Genomic DNA, 22,226 nt, shown 5'->3' with positions numbered 1-22,226 from the left:
GGCTCCTGAGGGCTAAAACCGGCCCTACGAGCAAACCAAAAGTCCATTTCTGAACTTCCAGTTTGCCCGTAGGGCTGGTTTTTCACACTCTGGAGGCTTCAGGGAAGCTCCTGAAGTCTCTGGAGGGTCTCCGGGGGGTGGGGTGCCCTGACAAATGGCTCCGCGTGCCACCTGTGGCACACGTACCATAGGTTCACCATCATGGCAGTAAGGCACATCTTATTTTTTTTCCATGTACAGGAGGCCCACCTCTGCTTGCTCACAGCGGGGGCGGGAGGTTGTGCAGTGCTACTGCTGCGAGGCAAGAGGTGGAGCTGCCCCACACTGGCTTACCTCAGGGCCCCCATGGCCAGGCCACCCATGCCTCGACACCTGCCTCGCCTTGTAGCCACGGCACCAGTGCATCCCTTGGCCTTCTGCTCTGTTACAGCCACAAGCAAGCAGAAGTAGCCGGTGGCCACATGGGCTCCTGCTGCACATGGTTGCCAGTGTTGCCACTGTGAGGCAGTTGTCGGGGCATGGATGGCCTGGCTGCAGGAGCCCTGAGATAAATCAGTGTGGGGCACATGGGGCAGCTCCATCACCTCCCTCACCTCACCTTGTGTCGGCGGCACTGTGAACAATCAGTCGGAATGGGCAGCTGACTGGCTGTGCAGGCACTTAAGTAGGGCTTATTTTGGGGGTAGGCTTTATATTAAGCGCATGTGTAAAAACATGCTAGGTCTTGTTTTCAGGATGTCTTATTTTTGTGTGTGTTTGTATGTGTGGTGCAAAAATGCAAATGTAATATGAAACACTCAGTAATTATAGCAGAAGTGAAGTAACAGCAGAAAAGCTGCCATCTGAAGAAATTTGTCATTAGACTTGGTGTGCTGATGAGCTGATTAACTAAACATTTCTTGAGAAATACTGATGTTAAAGATGCAAAAAATCAAACTCTTGAATACAGACATAAAGATAATATGATGTTCTTATATGCATAGCTGCAGAGATACAGTATATTACATAGGTACCTGAGCAGCAAATATGTCAGAAAGAGAGAATCATCCAATTTCAACATCTCAAAATTAAAATTTGGGGAAGTGATATTATGGAGAAAACATACCAACCCAGACCAAATGATGTTCTGAAATAACATTCATGAAACAAGCCGACATGCAGGCTAATGTGGGTCTTTGAGTTCAGAATAATTCTCCTTTCTACACTGCTTGCCAAGGTCCATTCATTATTCAGGAAATGCAGGTTAAAATTTCAGATTGATCTTTTATTCAGTACAGACATTTAAAAATGTAGTAAATAATAAAAGGAAGGCTTTTCAGGGTTAAGGTTAACTACTGTCCACGGACTTGGAAATAATTACCAAACATATTCTCAAGTCCTCCTTTTAAGGTGACACAAAGAACTCTTGAAAGCTTTCTCCTTGAAAGTAAAAGTACGGACAGAAGAATGGAGATAAGGAATACAACTTTACAAAAATATATATTGTACAATTTACCCGGAGAGGAAAGCAATATAGGAATGTGCAAAAGAGATAGCATTCTTGGCAAGGCAATAATATCTTTACAATAGGGAAAGACATACTTTAGTAAGGAAAAAACAGGCCCTGGATTTCACAAAATAAATAAATATTGTGTTGCAAACAAGATCAAAATGTTTCCAGGCAGGATCATTTCTGGCTCTGGTCCTTTCGCAGGCAAGTATTAAGAGAAGACAAATGAGGCCTCTCCCTGCACAGATCAGCAAATTCAAAGAGTGCAGGAAGCCAAACAGTATCGCACCATCCTGGCCCCAAAAGGGATTTTTAGCTCCAGTGATGAAATTGGTTTCCATTTGGAACAGCCAAAACAAAGATTAGCTCTGCTTACAAGGAAGGGCACTATGAGCAATGGGAGCCGGGTAGCATAAAGATGCCTATCAGGAAGCCTCAGAAGGGGAGAAAGTCATTGATAGAGGTTGCAGGTGATATTTGGATAGGGTTTCTCATTTACATACATTTCTTAGATGCACATGACATGCAAAGGATGTGCAAACCAATACATGGAAGAACTATCATGTACTGCACTTCTGCTTTAACTTAAACTCAGAACAAGATTCCCCAAAGATCTATATTCTGAGGTTTTTTTAGTTCTGAGCTTGTGTCCACACCTGGTTATGTCACACTCCCCCAGGAAATCTGACACATGCTCTTCCCATCCCAAAATGGCCAAGTGTTATCTAACTGAGACTACATCCTGAGTACAAAATCAGTGTTTCTAAATCAAAGGAGCAATAGGCCTTGAAGATTCAGGAAACCAAGATTTGAAGAGGGAGAGGACATGAGAACGAGCTCTGTGAAGATTGGCTTGTAAGTGGGCTGTGTGGCCTCCTTTATGCTGCAGCTGTTTGACCAAAAGAGTGATGAAGGAAGGATAGCTGTGCCATATTTCAGGTCCAAATCAGTTGATTCAGCCCTCTTGCTGCTGACCCCCCGGCAGCATTAGCGCTTGCAAGATATCAGAGAGGGAGATGATGCCCTTCACCACGTCGTTTTCATCTACCACAACCAGCCGATGAACCTGTTGGTTACAGAAAGTTTTGTGAGGGCCTATTTTACACCATGGAGAATTTGGTGCTCACCCCAGGATGATAGCCTGATACAATTGTCTAGACCAGTGAAGGCTAACCTTTTACGTCACCACATGCTGACCTGCATGCTGGAAATGACATGCAAAACCATCCCACGCAATCTCGAATGCGCAATCTCACTGGCCTTCTGGAGCGCAGAAATCCGAAAAAGCAGTGTTCCGGCGCACATGCTAGCACCCAAACTTCCTGTTTCCGGCACATACATGTGCCAGATGAACAGCTGGCTATCAGAAAAGCACGCGCCAGAAACTCAGAAATTGAGGTGCCAGTGTGCGCATATGTGACAGAACGCTGCTCATCTGAGTTTTGGCGCTCCCACGTGCGCAAAGGCCGACTGGCTGGTGCACATGTGGGCACGGAAACATGGAAGAGGAACCAACGAGGCCACACATCCCGCAAGGGAAGGCCCTGTGTGCCATTCCTGTGTTTCCCACCACAGGTCTAGATTTTAAAGGAAACCTGGCACCACAATAATCTCTGACCCCAAGTTTTTCCCAACCTTCTTTCTTGGGTGATTCAAAAGGTTCCCAAGTTTTTGTGAGGAAATGAAGAGTCCCCTTCTATGACTATGGTATTATGCCGTATTCACATAACCAAATACAAACTTTGTGGACTACTTCACAGTTTTAATCTCAATTAGAGAGAGTAAAGCAACGCAGAGACTAACCTTTTTATGAGCATCTCTGGCTCCATCTTGCTACAAAAACATCCCTTTCCTTTGTTGAATTTAGTCAAATGACAGAAGGGGGAAACTGGGCTTACCTCAGCCTCTACTAATCTGTTGATTATTGTCTCCAAAGTCTCATGTTTGTAACATTTGAGCACACCCTCAAAGTACTGTGAGCGATGCTTCAATGCCTTGGTCACTGTCACATCCAGATTATTGTAGGTTTTCTCTGCCGCCAGATTCTGGTGATAGAGAGATAAGAAGATGAAAAGATCTGGTAGCACAGATGGCTTTCACTGACTCCAACATTTTTTCATCTCTTCACACACCTGCTTTGATGAGCTTGAATCAATCAAGTGTGCCCACTGTCTACAAACAGAAGCTGCTTAAACCCAGTAATATTTTTATTACAAAGAATTAATACTATTTCTCAGCTGTCACAGCAAATATTGCCATCATATGAATAACATGCAATCAATTATCAGCCAATATTTGCAACTACCACATCTTAGAAGACTGGGTCATGTCCTTCTGAAATTTAAGAATTTACTCCAGGATAGAAACACAGAGACACAGAACCATAAGCATTATACCAAATCTCAAATGATCCAAGCTGTATGCTACAAATAAAATGAAGAGGATGCCAGTATTAAATCCTCTCTCATTTTCCTTCTGGTTCCAGCTGCAATCAAATTTCATCAGTTGGATTTATCCGGATAGGATAGAAAGCCACTTATGGATAACCCTCATTTAGCTACCATAATTGGGAAATTGTGTGGAATTTCATATGGAAAAGTCACATGATTGCTACTGCATTTATGATTTTAATTCACCCTTCCTTTTCCCCACTCCCCAGAATGTTCATTCCAGCACTGCAATAATTAGCAAGAAGGAAATTAGTGCTTGTAATTGCATTCATTTGAGGGATTAAAAAAGAGTAAGCAGGGATACAATGGGAATGCACCAGCACCAACTGCTTCGTTATGATGTGTTCATTGTGTGCTTCCTTATTCTCTTGCAATCCCTTCCTCTCTAATCTCTCTTCTCTGTGAGGGAAGGGAAGAAAAAAAATAGGTCAAGCATAGAAGAAATTGCCTAATTGATTGCTTAATCAATCTCCCTGCTGTGCACGGGGGGGGGGGGGGGAGTAATAGGGCTGGGCAAAGGACATGTATTATGTATATGTACTGTAATAATAAACACATGAGTAAAGGATAGATGATGTGGAGGTCATAAAATTATGTCTTGGGTCTCAAAATTATTTTTTTCAGCACGATTATAACTTTGAACAGTTGCTGCATGAGGCGTCCAGTAAGTGAGATCTATTTATATAACTAAGGCTATCTGATCTTTTGGACTCCAGGACATTAAACCAGGGCAGTTCCATAGGGTCATCGCTTCTATACCCAATATCTATAACAGCCTCTGCTCAAAGACATGGATTTTTTCAATATTAAATCTCCAACATATTTTAGGCCATCAAAAATATAAATGTTTACATAAATATCTGTCTGCTGCCAAGGTGAGGGCAGCAAATGAATTAAATTTCTCAACTTAGCTTTCAAACTGGATTTAAGATAACTTAAGCTTGTGTTTGATAAGCTAAGAAGGATTTTTTTAAAAATAAGGGAAGCAGGTAAGCCAAAACAGCACATTTTACTCCTATAATGTTGTAAGCAATTTTTACCAGAAATACTCACAATAACATCAAACTTGGAGTAAATATCCACAACCCGGCCTGAAAAACAGAGAAAAACTGAAGTTCAGTATTTTGTATAGCTTTCCAGCTAAGATCAGGAAAAATGTACTATAGAGCCGAGTTGGCGCAATGGTTAAGAGTGCAGTACCGCAAGTTACTTCAGCTGACTGCTAGCTGCAGTTCGGCAGTTCGAGTCTCACCGACTCAAGGCTGACTCAACCCACCATCCTTCCAAGGTGGATAAAATGAGGACCCAGATTGTTGGGGGCTATAGGCTGACACTGTAAACCGCTGAGAGGGCTGTAAAAAGCACTATAAAGTAGTATATAAGTCTAAGTGCTATTGCTATTGCTAAGTTGGAAGAAATTGAAAAAAACTTCCTGCCACAATGCAGACATAAATGAGCTCATCACCTTGCCTCATGCAGAGAACAAAACAGAAACTGGATATATTTGAAACTGGGTATTTAACTACAAGGGTACCCCCCTCCTGGGGTCTGTGCACTGGCACCGGGCCATGGCATACCAGAAACTGGGCTGCACAAACAAGGAAAAATCTGCGGAATTCAGGCAGCACATGTGAAACCACATCCACTCCGGTCTGCGGAAAAACATTTATTCACGGAACCATTCCCTGGTGCCCAAAAGGTTTGTGGCCACTGCTATACTAAATCAATGGGTTACAGAGTCTCATAAATCAACCAACCTATATTCAAAGGAAAAATAATATGTGTTTACTACATAGGAGTAAGAATACCCTCCTAATTTCCTATCTAGGGCAGTCAACAAGAAAATGCATTACTTATAGCCTTCCACAAAATTTAGTTGGGAATTTTACCAAGCACAAAATGATATAGCTATCCTTAGTAAGGTGGGTAACTTGAAATGGCTGAGCAAATACAAACGTACTTTTCAAGTAGATAGCTATTTGAAGTTACAACTGCCAAAACATCTTAGGGAGATATTTACATGAGCGAGATTCAAACAGCTTGACACAATGGTCAGATATGGGAGATTCCATTCTATACCCTACAGTGAGCATCTCTGCATTTGCAGAGCGACAGAGGTAGAAGACCTGGCTCACATCCTATTTGATTGTTGCTTGTATAAGAGGGTGAGAGACAGATACCTTGGTCTATATACCAAACAAATGATCCATTGGGATCCCCATATCAAAACAACTTACTTTATGTGCAGCCAGAACCTGAAAATAATATTTAACACAGCGCAGTACTTAGACAAAATGGCTCAGTTAATGGGAATCTGTGGGATACTGACCTACAGAATTGTATTATTTCAGAGAGTTCTTCATTTATTGCCATTTGTCTGTAGTACCCTTCACTAATAAAACTAAAAGCATTTGAACTCTGTTCATCTTAGATGCCTTCATCTATTCCACATTGCTGCTTCTCACCTGATTCATCTACCACAGGCAACGCAGAGACCCGATGCTGTACAAAGATGCCCAGCGCAACATAGACAGGCGTATTGGTCTGCACCTTTGCAATGTTGTCATAAGTACCAATCTTCAACTCTTCTAGGGTTTTGGTCATGAATTCTGGCTTAGGGAACTCGGCAATCTGCGGGACCACAAGAGGGAGAATTCTAACAACACGTTGAAGCTTTGAGGACATAAGTAAAATGGCATCTGACAGCTACACAAAAAGCAATGGTCCACAGAAAGCGGACTCTCAACAATGCATAAGAGGAAAAGCCAAGCTGGCTTGCACTGAGTACTCACAAACAGCTTGAGGAATTTGAGGATGCGCTTATGTGTCAAGATGTAGAGTGTATTGCCTGACTCAGGATCAATGACAGGTAGCCGGTGGATCTTGTTTTGAATCAAAGAAGTCACAGCATCAAATAGGCTTTACAAAGAGAAGAAGGAGGAACATATCAAAACCAAAAACCAAAGAAGACACTCAGATGTCTTCTTTACCCCCTTAATTTTACAAAGGATGCCTCTAAAGCTCTGGTGGGGATGGGTAGCGGACATGAAAGAGGAACTAAGATATGCAGCTGGCATTCCTAGATCTGTCCTCAGGTCTGAGAGGAGATCAGATCTCATGCAGGTAGAGGTGGCTTCTGGGATCTGCTCTAATTTATATTCCACCATCTTCCAAGGCTCAAGAAAAAACTTCAACACAGAGATAGAAATCCTCCTCCCTCTGATATCTGTCTATACCAGTGGTTCTCAACCTGTGGTTCAGGACCCCTTTGGGGATCAAACAACCCGTTCACAGGGGTCGCCTAAGACCATCGGAAAACACATATTTTCGATGGTCTTAGGAACCGAGACACCAATTTTATGGTTGGAGGTCACCACAACATGAGGAACTGTATGTCGCGGCATTGGGAAGGTTGAGAACCACTGGTCTGTACCATCAGCAGCAGAGAGATCTTCTGTTTTAAATTACTAATGAGATCCCTTCCCCTTGAAGCAAAGAAGAGAACCATTAGGGAAAGAGTCTTTTCAGTGGTGCCATGACATGAGAGTTATTTGTTATTATTCTTGCAGCAGCTGCCTGGGAGAACAAAAGGTGATTATGAAATTTTACACCTCAGAATCAAAAACAAAAAACCTTCCTCAATTACCTCTGATGTTTTAATTTCTTTATTGAGCATATCTTTTATTTCCTCTGGTATCTTTGGCAGATCTGACTTTTCCAAATATTGTAGTATTCCTTCCTTTGTATAGTCTTGGTTTTCTCTATATAATTGTTCATAGAACTCTTGGGTAATCCTTTTCTTTTCCTCTAGTTGATAGCAGATCTTGCCTTTTTCATCTTGTAATTTATTGATCCAATTCTCTTGCTTCTGCTTCCTCAGCCTATAGGATAGCGACCGCCCCAGTTTATTTGCATTCTCAAAGAAATTTTGTTTTCCTTTTTTTAATATACTGTGCCAATTTTGCTTTTTCAAATAAAGCCAATTCATGTTTAATCAATTCCATACTTCCTTTTATACTTCTATTTTGTGATTTCTTTTGAAGTTCACTAAATTTCTATACCTTTCTTTCAACTCTCTTATTTTTTGATTCTCAATTTTTTTTCTTCCTAGCTGTAGCCAACATTGTTACCCCTCTTATAAATGCCTTAGTTGTATCCCATAGGTTTTGTATGGATGTGTCTCCTGGCCAGTTTTCTTTGAAGAAAAATCTCAATTCCCGATTAACTCTTTTAATATATTCCTGATCCTTTAGGATTGTTCTATTGAATAACCAACGATAACTGCCCTTTTGTTTATTCCATATAATCCTCATGGGATTGTGGTCAGCCCATAAATTGGGTTCTATGTCTATCTCCTTCACTTCTGAAATTAACTCCATCGACATCAGGATTCATGTCTATTCAAGTAGAAGGTATATTGCTTTCCCTTGGGACATCTTTCTCGCTATACATCATAGATATTTAATTCTTCAGCCATTTGGAAGACTGACCTGGGCAAAATTCTCCTAGCTCCTTTTCTCTTATTTCCACTTTTATAGTCCCATTTCTGGTCAACTATAGCATTGAAATCATCCATTAAACAGACATTTTCATTTCCCATCTCTCGAATAATGCCATGTAAAGTTTACCCAATCTAGGAAATTCCAAGATCCGGATCTGTTGTTTAGTTATATGGACCTTTTGCATTACAATTATATCGTAATTCAAATGTTTTAGTTCATTAAAGTTGTTTTCCTTTTCTGGGGTAAGTTTAGACCATTGATATTCAATGATAGAATCTTGATTTCTCCCGACATGATTCTATGTGTATTTAGATTGTGTGCTTCTTGTTGCCCTTATCTCTCTCACTTCTTTTGGTTCTTCCCCTTTTTTCTCGAAAACAACTTCTTTCTCCTTTTTTGTCTCCACTGGTTTCTTTTCTCTTCTTATCTGTGCCCTAAGTCCTTGCATTCTTGCTCCCAACTGTTCTCCTTCGTCTTCCTCATCCTCCTGCCCAACAAGATTATTGTAGAAATCTTCCACTTGTTCCACCATGTTTATTCTGAATCTTCTATCTCTCCAAGTTACCAGTATGCCCTCAGGCATCAGCCATGTGAAGTTAATTTCGTATTTATTCAGCACAGATGTCAAAAATTGATAGCGCCTTCTTAGTTCTCTGATTCTCCTCGGTACTTGTTTTAGGCTGTTAGTTGTCGTTGATTGTGTATTATCGGATCGTCTCTTGTTCTATTCAGAACCTCGTCACGTATTGATTTTTTAACGAACTTTACATGGACTTCCCTCAGGAGATTGTTCTTTTTTGCGTAGTTTGTCTGGATTCTATATGTCTCATCGATCTCACTTGCCATCTCATCCTTTCCTATTCCCAAAGCCTTTGCCATAAGGTCTGCCATCATGTCTGGTAAATCCTTGCCTTTTTCTTTCTTTACATTCTGAAACCGTAGAAATTGGGCTGCTTTCTCCGATTCTAACGTGAGGACAATTAACTCAAGTTCTTTGTTTTCCTAGATCAGCCTAGAACTCAGCTCCTCCATTTTTTCCCCTCATTCTCCAACCTTCCTTCCATTACATTTATTCTTTGTTCGTGTTTATTGATCTGTTCCTGGAACAGATCAAATTTATCATCCAGCTTCTGCAATCTGTCCTTTAGTTCTCCAGTATCATTTCTTATTTCTCTAATATCCTTTTTCAGTTCTTCTTGGTTTTTAGCCATTGCCTCTTACATACTCTGTAATATCATCTGAAGCTCCTTAGTTGAATTGGATCTTTCTCTCTGGAGCATATCCTCCAAAGATCTTTTGTTCGAAGGGCTGGAAGCCGCTAGAGATGGCTGGGATGCTGGCTTCCCGTGCCAATTTTCATTAGATTTGTAGTGCTTTTCATTTTTGGGAAGAATTGGATCCCTAATTTAGTTATTTTCCAGAACTCCCACTTTCTTCTCTCCCTCATAATTTTCTCCAGTCTGTGTGTCTTTCTTTCTTCCTTCCTTCCTTCCTTCTTCTTTCCTGCCTTCTTTCCTCTCCCTCTCCTCCCTTTCCCTCTCCTTCTCCCTCTTGTAAGATAGAATCTTAACTGGCAAAGGAACCCTCCAGATCTTTGAGATACAACATTCTAAACTTGCATATCTATTAACCACAGAGCTCTGAATGCACAATCCTCAGTACATGCATATAAGATAGCAACAAACACCACTCTTATAAAGAGGTGCAAGACTGAACTTCTGGTCAGATCTCTTAGAGGAGTCAAAAGAGATAATATAGGTAGTCCTTGACTTACAACCACAATTGAAACCAAAATTTCTGTTGTTTGTTTGTTACGTGAGTTTTGCCTCATTTTACGATCTTTCTTGCCACATTTGTTAAGTGAATCACTGCAACTGATAAGTTGGTAACACAGTTGTTAAGTGAATCTAGCTTCCCCATTGATTTTTGCTTGTCAGAATGTCGTAAAATGTGATCACGACTCCAGGACAGAGCAACGGTCAAAAGTATGAACCAATTGCCAAGCATCTGAATTTTGGATCACATGATCATGAGGATGCTACAAAAGTCGTAAGTGTGAAAAATGACCATAAGTCACTTTTTTCAGTGCCATTGTAACTTTGAACTGTCACTAAAGGAGCCGTTGTAAGATGAGGACTACCTGTAGTCATAATAACTTGGCACAAGATGCCCAAAATACAAGAGGAAGGACCAGATGAAGGACAACTGGGGATGCCCCTTAGCCTTTCCTTTGCTTAATTGACAAAACATTAGGGAGCTGAAAATGTAAATCGACTGGGACAGTATTAAGGGCATGATAGCTAGGGGGAAAACTCTGTGGTGTCCCCCTTCCCTCTGGGGCCTAAGCATGTGCCTATATTCCTTAATAGTTAATCCAGGGCTGAGAGGAGATAATCCATAGAGGGACTGAAAGATTGACTAAACTGGTAATGCCTCCAGAAATCAAGAAGCATGCCAGATGGGAAGATGGCAGGAAGCATTTTAGTGGCACTTCAAAAATGCAGGAGCAGATTAGCGGACAATCCCATATGAGTGGAGTCTCCTACCTGGCATCGGGTGAAATGCAGACCAATGGCTTGAAGGAGTCCTGCAGATAGACTTCTGCAAGAGAAAGGAAAGATCATTCAACTGTGTCCCTTTAAGAAGAGAAAATATACAAGTACACCCTGGATGACTTGCTGTTGGTGACAGCCCAAAGGCTCAAATCTAGTGTACAATCAGATGCCTAGGAGGGAAAAGAAGGGCTTCCAATATCTGGAAATACCCAGGACATTTTTCCAATGTTTTTCACCAGAAATAACCCATATCCTCTTTGCCCCATCATCATAACCCTTCTGCCATTACCTCGCCATGTTTCAATCTTGTGCTCTTCCAGCTCATAAATCTGCACCTGGATACAAAAGAAACAGTGTTAGGGCTAGGTGCAATGAATAACCTCCATCTATGCTGGCCAGTGTGTGCTCTAGCTTGCTGAGGATGGAATTGAATCCTCCAGATGTCATACGGTAGATGCCAACATGGCAGGATCAGGGACATGTTCCAACTGAGTAGGGCTTTGGCTCCAAAGAATGATGTGAAAGCAGCCCCTCTTCAACAATTATTGCAAGACAAGCCATAAGCTACTCCCGGGTTTTTTCTCCAATCCAGGTTTCATTGCCCCCAGTTAGCATACTTGTCACGTAACTAAAGGCATTTTGGCCCCAATGATCTGCATCTTCGACTGTGGGAGGTTGAGAAAGAAGACGAGTGCTCATTGCTATTGTATCTCAGTATTCCATATACAGGTAGTCCTCAACGTACGACTACAATGGAGTCCAGAATGTATGTGGCTAAGTGAGAAATGTGTTGTGAGTTGTGTCCCGCTTTATGACTTTCCTTGCCACATTTGTGAAGTGAATCACTGCAGTTCTTAAATTAGTAACACGGTTGTTGAGTGAATCTGGTTTCCCCATTGACTTTGCTTGAAAGAAGGTCGCAAAAGGCGAATCGCATGACCCCGGGACACTGCAACTGTCATAAATGTGAATCAGTTACCAAGCATCTGAATATAAATCACAGTGACCGTTGGGATGCTGCAACGATCTAAGTATGAAAAATGGTCATAAGTCACTTTTTAGTGAGGTTGTAAGTTTGAACAGTCACTAAATTAACTGCTGTAAGTTGAGGATTATCTGCAGTTTGAACCCCATCCCTCCCATCCCCACCCCATTATTTACTCTCCTTGTTTCCTACCTTGGAAACCCTTGTATTGTCACGGCTGGATGAAGCCGTATTAATAAACTATCACTTCCAAACTAAAATTCTCTCTCTACATCAGATAAGGTAAAGGTAAAGGTTCCCCTCGCACATATGTGCTAGTCGTCCCTGACTCTAGGGGGCGATGCTCATCTCCATTTCAAAGCCGAAGAGGCAGTGCTGTCCGAAGACGTCTCCGTAGTCATGTGGCCAGCATGACTAAATGCATACATACATACATATATATAATTTTTTTCCCTATACAACTGAAAATTAGAAATAAACTCCTGCAATACTTGGATGGGCAAAATTTCATAGTTGTGTTAAGGACCATATTCAACCAAGAGCTTCTTTAATGAAGGCAGAAATCCAAGAGAACTTACCAGGGCCGATTTATAGTAGCGATGTAGGATGTTAATGAAGTCTGTGATTGTCAGCATTCCTGTTGAGGGATAAAAAGACGTGTGAAGAGGTCACCCCATGCATTGGGACTCAGAGGTCAGGATAAGAAGATGATAGGAAGATGAAGCAAGGAGGCCCTTACCCACAAAGCTTTGCTTTTTGCTGTCCCAGAGTGGAGCCGCCCGCACACCATTGGTCACCAAAGCAAAGAAGGCTTTCTTCACCTAGAATCCACACAAATATGGGCTGTGACATGTCCTGAGAAAAAAGTTACAGTAGCTTCCCAAATCTGGTGCCCTTCCAAAGTTTTGGGTTTCATTGCCCAAATCACTTGACCTAAAGCTACGCAATTTTGAAGATTTATGGAAGTCATAATCTATCAGTGTAGAAGGCATGGAATGGGGAAATCTCAAATTAGAAGAAGGATTAGGAACAAGAATCTCACATTTTTCAAGAATTTCAGAGGGGTAATTTTGTCAATCTTTTCGAGTTCACTTTGACCGTTATGAAAAGGTTAAACAACACATACAAAAGACCCCACTACTACTGCTGTGAAAAGCATCTTATTTTGTATTTGTTTGGCTACTATCTAAATCCCTTGCTAAAGGGATTAGAGAAGGGTCTGATAGTCTGGTCTGATCCTAAGATTATCCTGGCTCAGGATCTCACCAGCATTTTTAATCTATAAAATAGAGATTAAATGATTGAATCTAGTATCTCATTTAGATACTAAGCATGTTTGTAGGTTTATTTAAATAAAACGTGCTTAGTATCTAAATGAGACATCATATTTACTGGAATCAAATTCATACTTAGCCATGGTTGAAGTCAAACATAACTAACTTATCCCTTAATTACAATATGACTGAATTCACACTTTGTGCTAGAATGTAATCTTATTTAGTGGGTTTTGACTTATGAATTTAACTGGTTGTGACTGATTTAATAAAATAAGGTTTAATAAAACATAGTAATATAATTTGCAAACCAGGTCAGCAGTTCTATTCTGCCTAAAATTAGATCCAAACCCTTATATATCAGTTTCAAAATTTGAAATTCCATTACTAAATTTGATGTTTATCACCTTTTTAAAAGCCAAGTTTAGCCGTTTTTGATCCAAACCGCTGATAAATTATATCCACAACTTTGCACTCAAGATGCCAGAGGTTCTATGACCCTGGAGCCTGTACACAACATACAAATCCTCACAAAATTTTCCAATTCTCTTTTATAGAGAGTTTTCTACCTACTCACAAACGCAAAGAATTCCCTTCTATCTGTTGGTAGCCCCATTTTACTTTTCTTCAGTTAAAGGAAATGAAGGTTTACCCAGGAATCCCAACTTCACAGAAAGCTGCTACTGCTCTGCCCATCAAACCAGGTAGGTTACCCACCTGCAGAGATGTATCAAATACAACAAGCTTGGAGCTTGTTGGAATGAGGTCATAACAGCGATGTGACTTCATGAAGCATGTGTAGATGCCATTGCTGGAATCGTCGTCTGTTTGAGGAAGACAAAGGGAGTTACAAGATATCCTTTAACAAAATAACATCAGAGCAGAAAAAAATCCATGCTCCTAAGAAGCTTAAATATATCAGAAAACCATATTCTACACATCCTTATATGCCTTTTAAAAAATCCAATATATTATCAAGCATATCTAAGCACTTTGCACAACCCACTGCTGTTTGTTCAATTAAATCTAATATCTTTCAGAAAGAAAAAAAAAACAGAATTGAAGCTTCATTCCAAGTGTTGCAACTTTAGTTCTCCCCTCCTCTCACTTTCAGCAGAAGTTCCCCCTTCAATTTCCAAGATTGCCTTCAAGGCCATAAGAAAGAAATTACCATATTTTTGGAGTATAAGACGCATCTTTGTCCCTCAAAAAAGAGGGTGAAAATCTGGGTGCGTCTTATACACTGAATACAGCATTTTTGGCCTCCTGAAACCCCACCCCCTTTGCAAAAATGGCCATGCATAGCCTTTAGGAGGCTCCCAGAGTGCTCCTGGGGGCTGGGGAGGACAAAAACGAGTGGAAAACGGGCCGTTTTTTGCTCATTTTTGCGCCCCCCCAGCCCCCAGGAGCACTCTACAAGACTCCCAAAGGCTATTCATGCCCTTTTCTTTTGACAAAAAATAGGCCTGTTTTTGCAAAAAACGGGCCGTTTTTGGGAGGTCTACAGAGTGCAAAAACTTTTTTTTTAATTTGCCTCTTCAAAATCTTAGTGCGTCTTATACTGCGAAAAATACGGTAGTTTACGAAGGTAGAAGTTGAGAGACTTCAAATGCCCAGGCCATCCTGTCTGCTTCTGGAAATTAATGGACAAGCTTAAGTCCACAGACAAAACTTTACAAAAAATAAGAGTCTGTTGCAACAGAAAGTGGATCTCCAAGCTCAGAATCCACCAATTTACTTGACAAATTTCAGCAAGAAAGTAACCCTGACACTTCTTGTTTTAAATTTTTGTTTAAATGACTGCCTTTATTTATTTCTGTAATCTTGTTGTTGTGTTAAGGGGGGTTGGATAGAATAAATGTTTGCAATAAACTCCACCCAGGAATCCAAACTAAGCAAAATCTGCCATAAATCAGTCTTTGTGCCTGACTCACCTTCAGATACGGACAGTTTTTTTTCCAACCCACTCTCGGGTACTGCAGCCTAAAAAAAATAGAGAAAGATAGAAATCAAAAAGATGCAATGTCTTGGGATACAATTCCTGCAACACTGAATGCTGATTGTCCCTTGAAATATAATATATAGCAATTAGAAACACCAACGTTAAAATACCTTATTAGCAAACATTTCTTGATTCATTAATTGATTAAATCTGAATTATTTGCATATGAAGAGGTTTGGGAATAAACTAAATTGTTTTGATAGTGATTTTAGTATATTAAAAGATAATTGCTTCCTAACACAGAGGGGAAACTGCCTTGTCAAAACTGAATTGCATCACCTATTTTCTTAAGTATTTAAAAAAAATCCTGTTTTGTTGAAAAAAGAGCATCTTTCATCTTTTAAAAAATAAACTATTACCTTGGTTAGCTAGTACAATCTAACTTACATCCAATCTACGCAATGTAATTCTCATTCAAAATATCTAAAACAGGGGTCACCAACATTTCAGTCCTCATAATTTTAAATCCCACAGACCACTAAAATGATCTGCCTAATGACCGGCTGAGTGGGTGTGGTTAGGTGGTCATGTGACAGGGTGGGCGTGGCCAACTCGATATCACTCATGTCGAGAGTTGACTCGCCAGCCTCTACTCACCCCTCCCCTCCCAGCTACTCCTCGCCTGCCTGCCCAGGCTCCTTAGGGCCCCAACATGAGGCAGTTGTTGGAGCTAAGCAGCCACCACAAGAAAGAGTTGGCAAAACAGCTCAGTTCAAAATGGATCTAAGAAGGAGGCTCAGTAGAAGCACCTCACTGAGGACTACAAGCATAGGCTTTCCAAGCAGAGGAAAGACCTCCTGGAGTGCAAGGCCAGGTACCGGCGCCTGGAGGCTCCACGGGCTGAGATGGTCAGCCAGTTCCAGGCCATGATGCAGTCCCATTGGAACAAGGTCCTCTGGCTCTTTGCCACCAGCGGCATTTCCCTCCAGCGTTTGCCCAAAGCTCCACACCGGGAGGCCGAAGCAGACCCCAAGTCTGAATTTCTGGCCCCTTCCGACCCGCACAAAGACCCCAAAGAGGGAGACTCTCTGCAGCAACACAAACGTTCATTGCACATATCCGTCCCAGGGTCTGTAGTTTGACAACCCCTGATTTAGCGCAATATAAAAAATGCAAATAATTTTTCTGCAGACCATCAAAATTTTCTCACGGACCACCAGTTGGTGACCGCTAATCTAGAATGTCATTCCTTCTCACATACTAACCCACCTGGAGACATGCCAACAGAAAAATAAACTGAGCAGATGAAGAAGAAAAAGAGGTGCCATGTAGCTAGACATACTCATAAAGCTATAAATCTTATCTCACCACTATTATTCAGCCTTATCTATTTCACAGGAATACTATGATAAAATACAAAACAATGTTTACTTTCTTGTAAACACTGATGAGTCTCATACTAGAAGTTCATTCCCAACATTGGGGAGCTAGAACTATGTTCTCTTATTTCCTGTCTCCCAGGGAAAATGTTACTGTCTTCCCACAAATTAATGGTATCTGTGCCATTTCCGGAGAATGACAAGGTCCAGCTGTGAATATTTCCCAAGCTATAAAACTGCCAGCATAGCAAACGCTTGATTTATCTTAATGCATCTCAGTTCAGTAGATTTCAGCTATGACAGAGTAAATCTGTGTTGTGAAAAATTCAGAAGTACAAGGTACACTACTGAGAAGAACCATATTTATTGCAACAATTGTTGGGTGTCTGCTTTACAAGAAAGAGGGATTCCTCAAACAATGGGAATACAAATATGTTTATAGATGTTGAGGTCTAAAAGGCAGGAGATTCTAGGGATCTGATTTGCGGCTATTTTAGGTAAGCTAGGCAAGTCCTCCTTATGATCTTAGGTTATTTCTATTGTTAGGCAAAAATAACCTCTTCAGAAAGACAGCAGAGCTGGAGAAATCCATTGTAAGGGAGCTAAATGGGTATCAGCAGACGGAGGATGGAATTTTGGGGTTCTCAGCTTATTACTACAGTATGTTGCAATTCCTTTATTTGGGCTGCATTGTGAGCTTTTATTTTTTTGACTCAAATGGGATTACAGAGGGCTTTGTCTGGGGGCAGAGAGAATATACTGTATATATAAATAATTGAATCATTGTTATACTCCTTGATGTTTGAAGGATTTGAAATCAGCGATTACCACCAAAGCATAAAGCTGGTGAAGAGTTAGCACCAGAGGATAATATCTTGTAGCAATTAGAAGATAAAAGCAATTCTTGATGACAGAGAATGAGACAGACCAAGAGCGTATAGCTTGTGAGAAGGGAAATTAGAAGAATGAAGATGTAGAAGTAGAAATGACAACTCTAACAGATTATGAGATAGAATTATCTCCTCCTGAAATCCAGCTTTATTGCCATTATTTCCTTGTTTTTTTCCTCATCACTCAATATTAGGAAATATCAAGTAACACATTTGCAAGGCTCACTTAAAAATTAGAAAATCCTTTTCTTCAAACTGATACTGATGTCTAGTATCAGCATCACTGAAACTCAGTGCAGCAAAACCTTACTGACAACTATCAGTAAGGTTTTCAAATGTACATGGGTGTTTAGGGCTCAACAACTTCTTGATGTTGTTAGTTGTGAAGTCATGTCCAACCCATCGTAACCCCATGGACAATGTTCCTCCAGGCCTTCCTATCCTCTACCATCCTCTGGAGTCCATTCAAGCTCACGCCGACTGCTTCAGTGACTCCATCCAGCCACCTCACTCTCTATCTTCCCCTTCTTCTTTTGCATTCCATCTTTCCCAGCATCAGGCTCTTCTCCAGTGAGTCCTTCCTTCTCATTAGGGGGCCAAAGTATTTGTTATGCAATGTTTTTATTTGTTATGTGATGGCTTTAACAAATATCCCTTTCTGTAACAGATATACCTTCCCCCCATCACTCCATTAAATGTGGCTTCAGCGTACTGGACAGGATGGTTATGTAGAGCAGAAGGAGAAAAGGTTAATCTAAGTAGTCAGATCAAAAGCATTGTGGAATCCAAACACAACTCAAATTGTTGTAGGCTAGGGTAGGCAAGAGCCATACTTTTTTGCATAGCAGAGCTGTAAAATCGGTTTTTACCTACAACATCCCATGTAAAAAAAAAGAAACAAGAATGTTTTCCAGGTAATAAGATAAATTATCATGTATTTTGTAAATAGATATCTATAAATTGATCTCATTTTAGGAGTCAGAACTGAAAAACCTGAGGATATTGGAGCTCTAATCCCTATGTGTGCTAAATGCAGGTGTAAGTTCCAAAATGAATTACTATGTAAGGTAAAAGTAAAGTTTTCCCTCGCACATATGTGCTAGTCGTTCCCGACTCTAGGGGGCAGTGCTCATCTCCATTTGAAAGCTGAAGAGCCAGTGTTGTCCGAAGACATTCTCTGTGGTGATGTGGCTGGCATGACTAAACGCCGAAGGCACACGGAACGCCGTTTTCTTCCCATCCCAATGCATCCCAAGTTGCATTTTTCACATGCATTCAGACTGCTAGGTTGGTAGAAGCTGGGACAAGTAACGGGAGCTCATCCCATTATGCAGCGCTAGGGATTCGAACCGCCGACCTTTCTGATCAACAAGCTCACCGTCTTAGCCACTAAGCCACTGCGTCCCTTCGAATTACTGTGTATCTTTTTCCTTTTAATTTTATGATTGTAGATCTGAAAAAAGTGGAGCCTGCAATTGTGGGAAAAACACTAGGGAGGGAAAAAAATAAGCAAGTACCTTTTAATTCTAACACAATTAATTTCAGCTTCCTTCAACCTGAGACCCACCAGATATGTTAGAATTGCTTCTCTATTACATTTCCAACATATCTATATAGTGGGGAATGCTGGATTCACCTCAAACCTTATTAACCAGCATGCAATCTCACTTCTTTTCCAAATTACAATATTTTTATTGAATCTCAGCTAGTCTTCTAGAAACCGCTACCCATTAGACATGACTGAGTTAAAGTCATAAACTGAATACTGATAGTACCACTCTATGATATAGTTTATTACTTTTGGTTTAACATAGGGACAATCAAACTGCACAATGATCTCCTGGGGGGCCCACTAACCTAGAGGATGGTAATGTCTGTTATCACTTCAACTTCTCCCACTATTTGTGCTGGATTGCCATTGCCTATTGATGTAATTAAGTTGTCACATACTCACATACAAAGGCTGGCTTTTGTAATTCTTTTAATTTCAACAAGAGATTCCTTAAGTTTTCCTAGTTCCTAATCATCATGGTACCATCAAGATATCTAAGGTTAATATTTCTTCAAGCAATTTTAACATCAATGTCTATCTTTTCTCATGATATACTCTATGTATAAAATAAATAAATAAGATAACAGCATAAAACCTAATCTCACTGCTTTCTCAATTTTGAAACATTTGGTTGCTCCTTATTCCATTCCAACTGCTGCTACATGGTCATCACACAAATGATGAGCTGATGAAATGGCCTGGTACTTTCATGTTTTTAAGAGTTATCACAATGTATTGTGGTCTATGCAGTCAAAAGCCTTTGCGTAATCAATTAAGCAGAAATAGACATTCTTTTGAAACTTCCTTGCCCTTTCAATTGTCAGTTGAGGATTAGCAATAGGATCTTCTTTTGCCTCTTCTGAATCGAACAAATAATCTGGTAATTTTAATCCCATGTATTGTTGAAATTTGGATTGCAAAATATTGAGGATTATTTTTAGGAACGAGCAAAAGAAGTGCAAATGTTCAATAGTTTGAGCATTTTTTAACACAACCCTTTTTTGAGATTAAAGTTATGTCATTATTATAGATTAGATTATAGATTTTTCAGTCCTTTTCATTTTCTATGCAGGCTCACAAAACCACACAGAGCATCTTGTAACATTTTAAACAATTCTTCTGGTATTTCATTAACAGGCTGGTAGTTTGCACATGCAGTGTTGTTCTTAAAAAAAAAATCCTAGGACTCTAAAATGTCTGGCTGTAGTTCTATGACCACGTTATGATCTTTCCATACGATTCTTTTATATAATGGCACCATCTCTTCCAGTATCAACCTCTCCCATTAATATTTGCAATGCCGTATTTGTGTTAGTCGGTCTACTATAAACAGCACATATTCATAAACATTAATTATGGAACACAAAAAGGGTCAATCTCAAAAATAAAGCCCATATTTTTGCAATCTGAAGTTTATCCTTTCTAATAAAAATAAGGATTTAAATTTGTTTTTTTTTAAATTTACAATAAATAGTTTTATTTTATAAGACTGAGTTCTAGTATGCTTTGCTTGATGATTAAATTAAAATTTAATTAATGTGGGTAAAATACTTTTGTGTAAAGAGATTGCAATGTATCTTTACAGATAAAAGCATGGCCTCCTGATGTGATCAAGAATTGCTCTTTTTTTAAGGTAGGATAAATTCTTTATGCCATTAGCATGGCAAGACAATGTCAAATAACAAAACAACTTGATCACCTGCCTCAGAATGAACAGAGAAAAACATACAAGTTTAGCTTAAGTTATAAATTTGTCCCATCTGTGACAGTTTTAAGCAAGCCCCTCATGCTTACAGTTCTTTATACCACCATGGGATAACTTTGACTTCAGTACTATATTTTCTAATAATTATGCATAATATGCAAAAGAGTTTTTTATCACTTAAGGTCATGGCTATATAATCAAAAATATTTATGCACATAGATCAATACACACACACACACACACACACACACACACACATATATATATATGCAATATGGCTTTTGGAGATCACATAGAGATACAGCTTTTTATATAGGTCATGTTGTAGCTTGTTCAAAATACAATTTGCCCGAAGAAATTCAAAAATCAAACCATTGCAAAACTCCAGCTGAGAACTGACAACCAATGCAAGACTAAATCTTTTTATGGCAATAATCACTTTTCAAAAATAAGGAGTCTGTCATTCAAATAATTTATTAGACTGACATCCTACCTTTCATCAAGGAGCTCCACACGAAATCCCCCCAAAATACAAGGTTTGACTGTGAGACACTAACTACAGTAAAACTCAAATCATTGACGTGAGCTGCCAAGATTAGAATCAAACCTAAATCTTAGCCCACCATCTTAAGTAACATAAATATTACATCTTACTTACAAACATACATATAAACATATATCATACCCCACTTCAGAAGGCTCTGTAAAAAACCGGGTCACCATTCAAATGCAATCAACGTTTACAGAAAAATCTGGGCTAATCTTCTAACTCCATCCAACGCTACAGTGTACAAAAGCAATATATTTACTATTATAAATGCTAAATTTATAATACCTATCTGGACCCAACACCCAATAATCCTTATAAAACGCATACTATAGTGGGGTACCGTCTGTTCTCATTAAGAAAGAAGAGACTCACAAAAGAAACACTATCCGGTACAGAGAGCAATTGAAACTCTTCCCCCAGGCTCCACTCTTTCACTTACCGCCTCCATTACCGTGTTGCTGCCTCCCCGCGCCGAACTCAGAGAAAGGAAGGTAGCTTTCCACCCCCAACTCCCAGTTGCCGCTCCCAGCATGCAGTTGAACTTCCGTCTTGAAGCCCAACCGCCCTCAGTTCCGCCAATAAAGGCGATCACGTGAGCGGAAGTTGGACCCAAGGCAAAAGAAGGAATGTGTAGAGTCGTGGGAGGATCGTATTTTTGATGCCTGTGTAACGTCACGTAGTCGAGGGGGGCTGACAAGTGTTCATTAGACTTGCATTAAAACAAGGGGACGCCCACAAGTGCTTCAACACAATTTCTTTTCCAGCTCATTTGAAAAGAAATTGAATTTATATAGTTGGTGGGTTTTTTCCTGTTTAATACAGCTTACCAACTATGCACACACAAGAAAATTTGGTCATAAAATTTTTTATTTCAGTACTACTGTAACTATAGGGAACAATGAATTATTTTAAAGAGCAGTTTGCATACTTGGTTTTGTTTTTTGTTTTTTTAA

General features: G+C 40.0%; 1 protein-coding gene across 1 annotated transcript; it reads right to left on the bottom strand.

Annotated features, from left to right (window-relative positions):
- Positions 1–1,243: 1,243 nt before the first annotated feature.
- On the bottom strand, positions 1,244–15,262 carry PRKAG1 (protein kinase AMP-activated non-catalytic subunit gamma 1). The gene is made up of 11 exons (XM_087710431.1): positions 15,190–15,262; positions 13,973–14,079; positions 12,721–12,802; positions 12,560–12,618; positions 11,286–11,331; positions 10,988–11,042; positions 6,732–6,858; positions 6,405–6,570; positions 4,993–5,030; positions 3,388–3,534; positions 1,244–2,555 (listed from the first exon to the last, which is right to left on the bottom strand). The coding sequence occupies exons 2-11, from the start codon at positions 14,042–14,044 to the stop codon at positions 2,445–2,447; spliced, it is 903 nt and encodes a 300-aa protein (XP_087566557.1). The 5' UTR covers positions 14,045–14,079; positions 15,190–15,262; the 3' UTR covers positions 1,244–2,444.
- Positions 15,263–22,226: the final 6,964 nt, after the last annotated feature.

This window comes from Thamnophis sirtalis, unplaced genomic scaffold (genome assembly GCF_051295495.1).
Source record: "Thamnophis sirtalis isolate CommonGarterSnake01/CBP01778 unplaced genomic scaffold, rThaSir2_p1.2 scaffold_3, whole genome shotgun sequence".
Taxonomy (NCBI): Eukaryota; Metazoa; Chordata; class Lepidosauria; order Squamata; family Natricidae; genus Thamnophis; species Thamnophis sirtalis.
The sequence above is the reverse complement of the archived record's forward strand: the minus strand, read 5'-3'. Positions and strand labels throughout refer to the sequence as shown.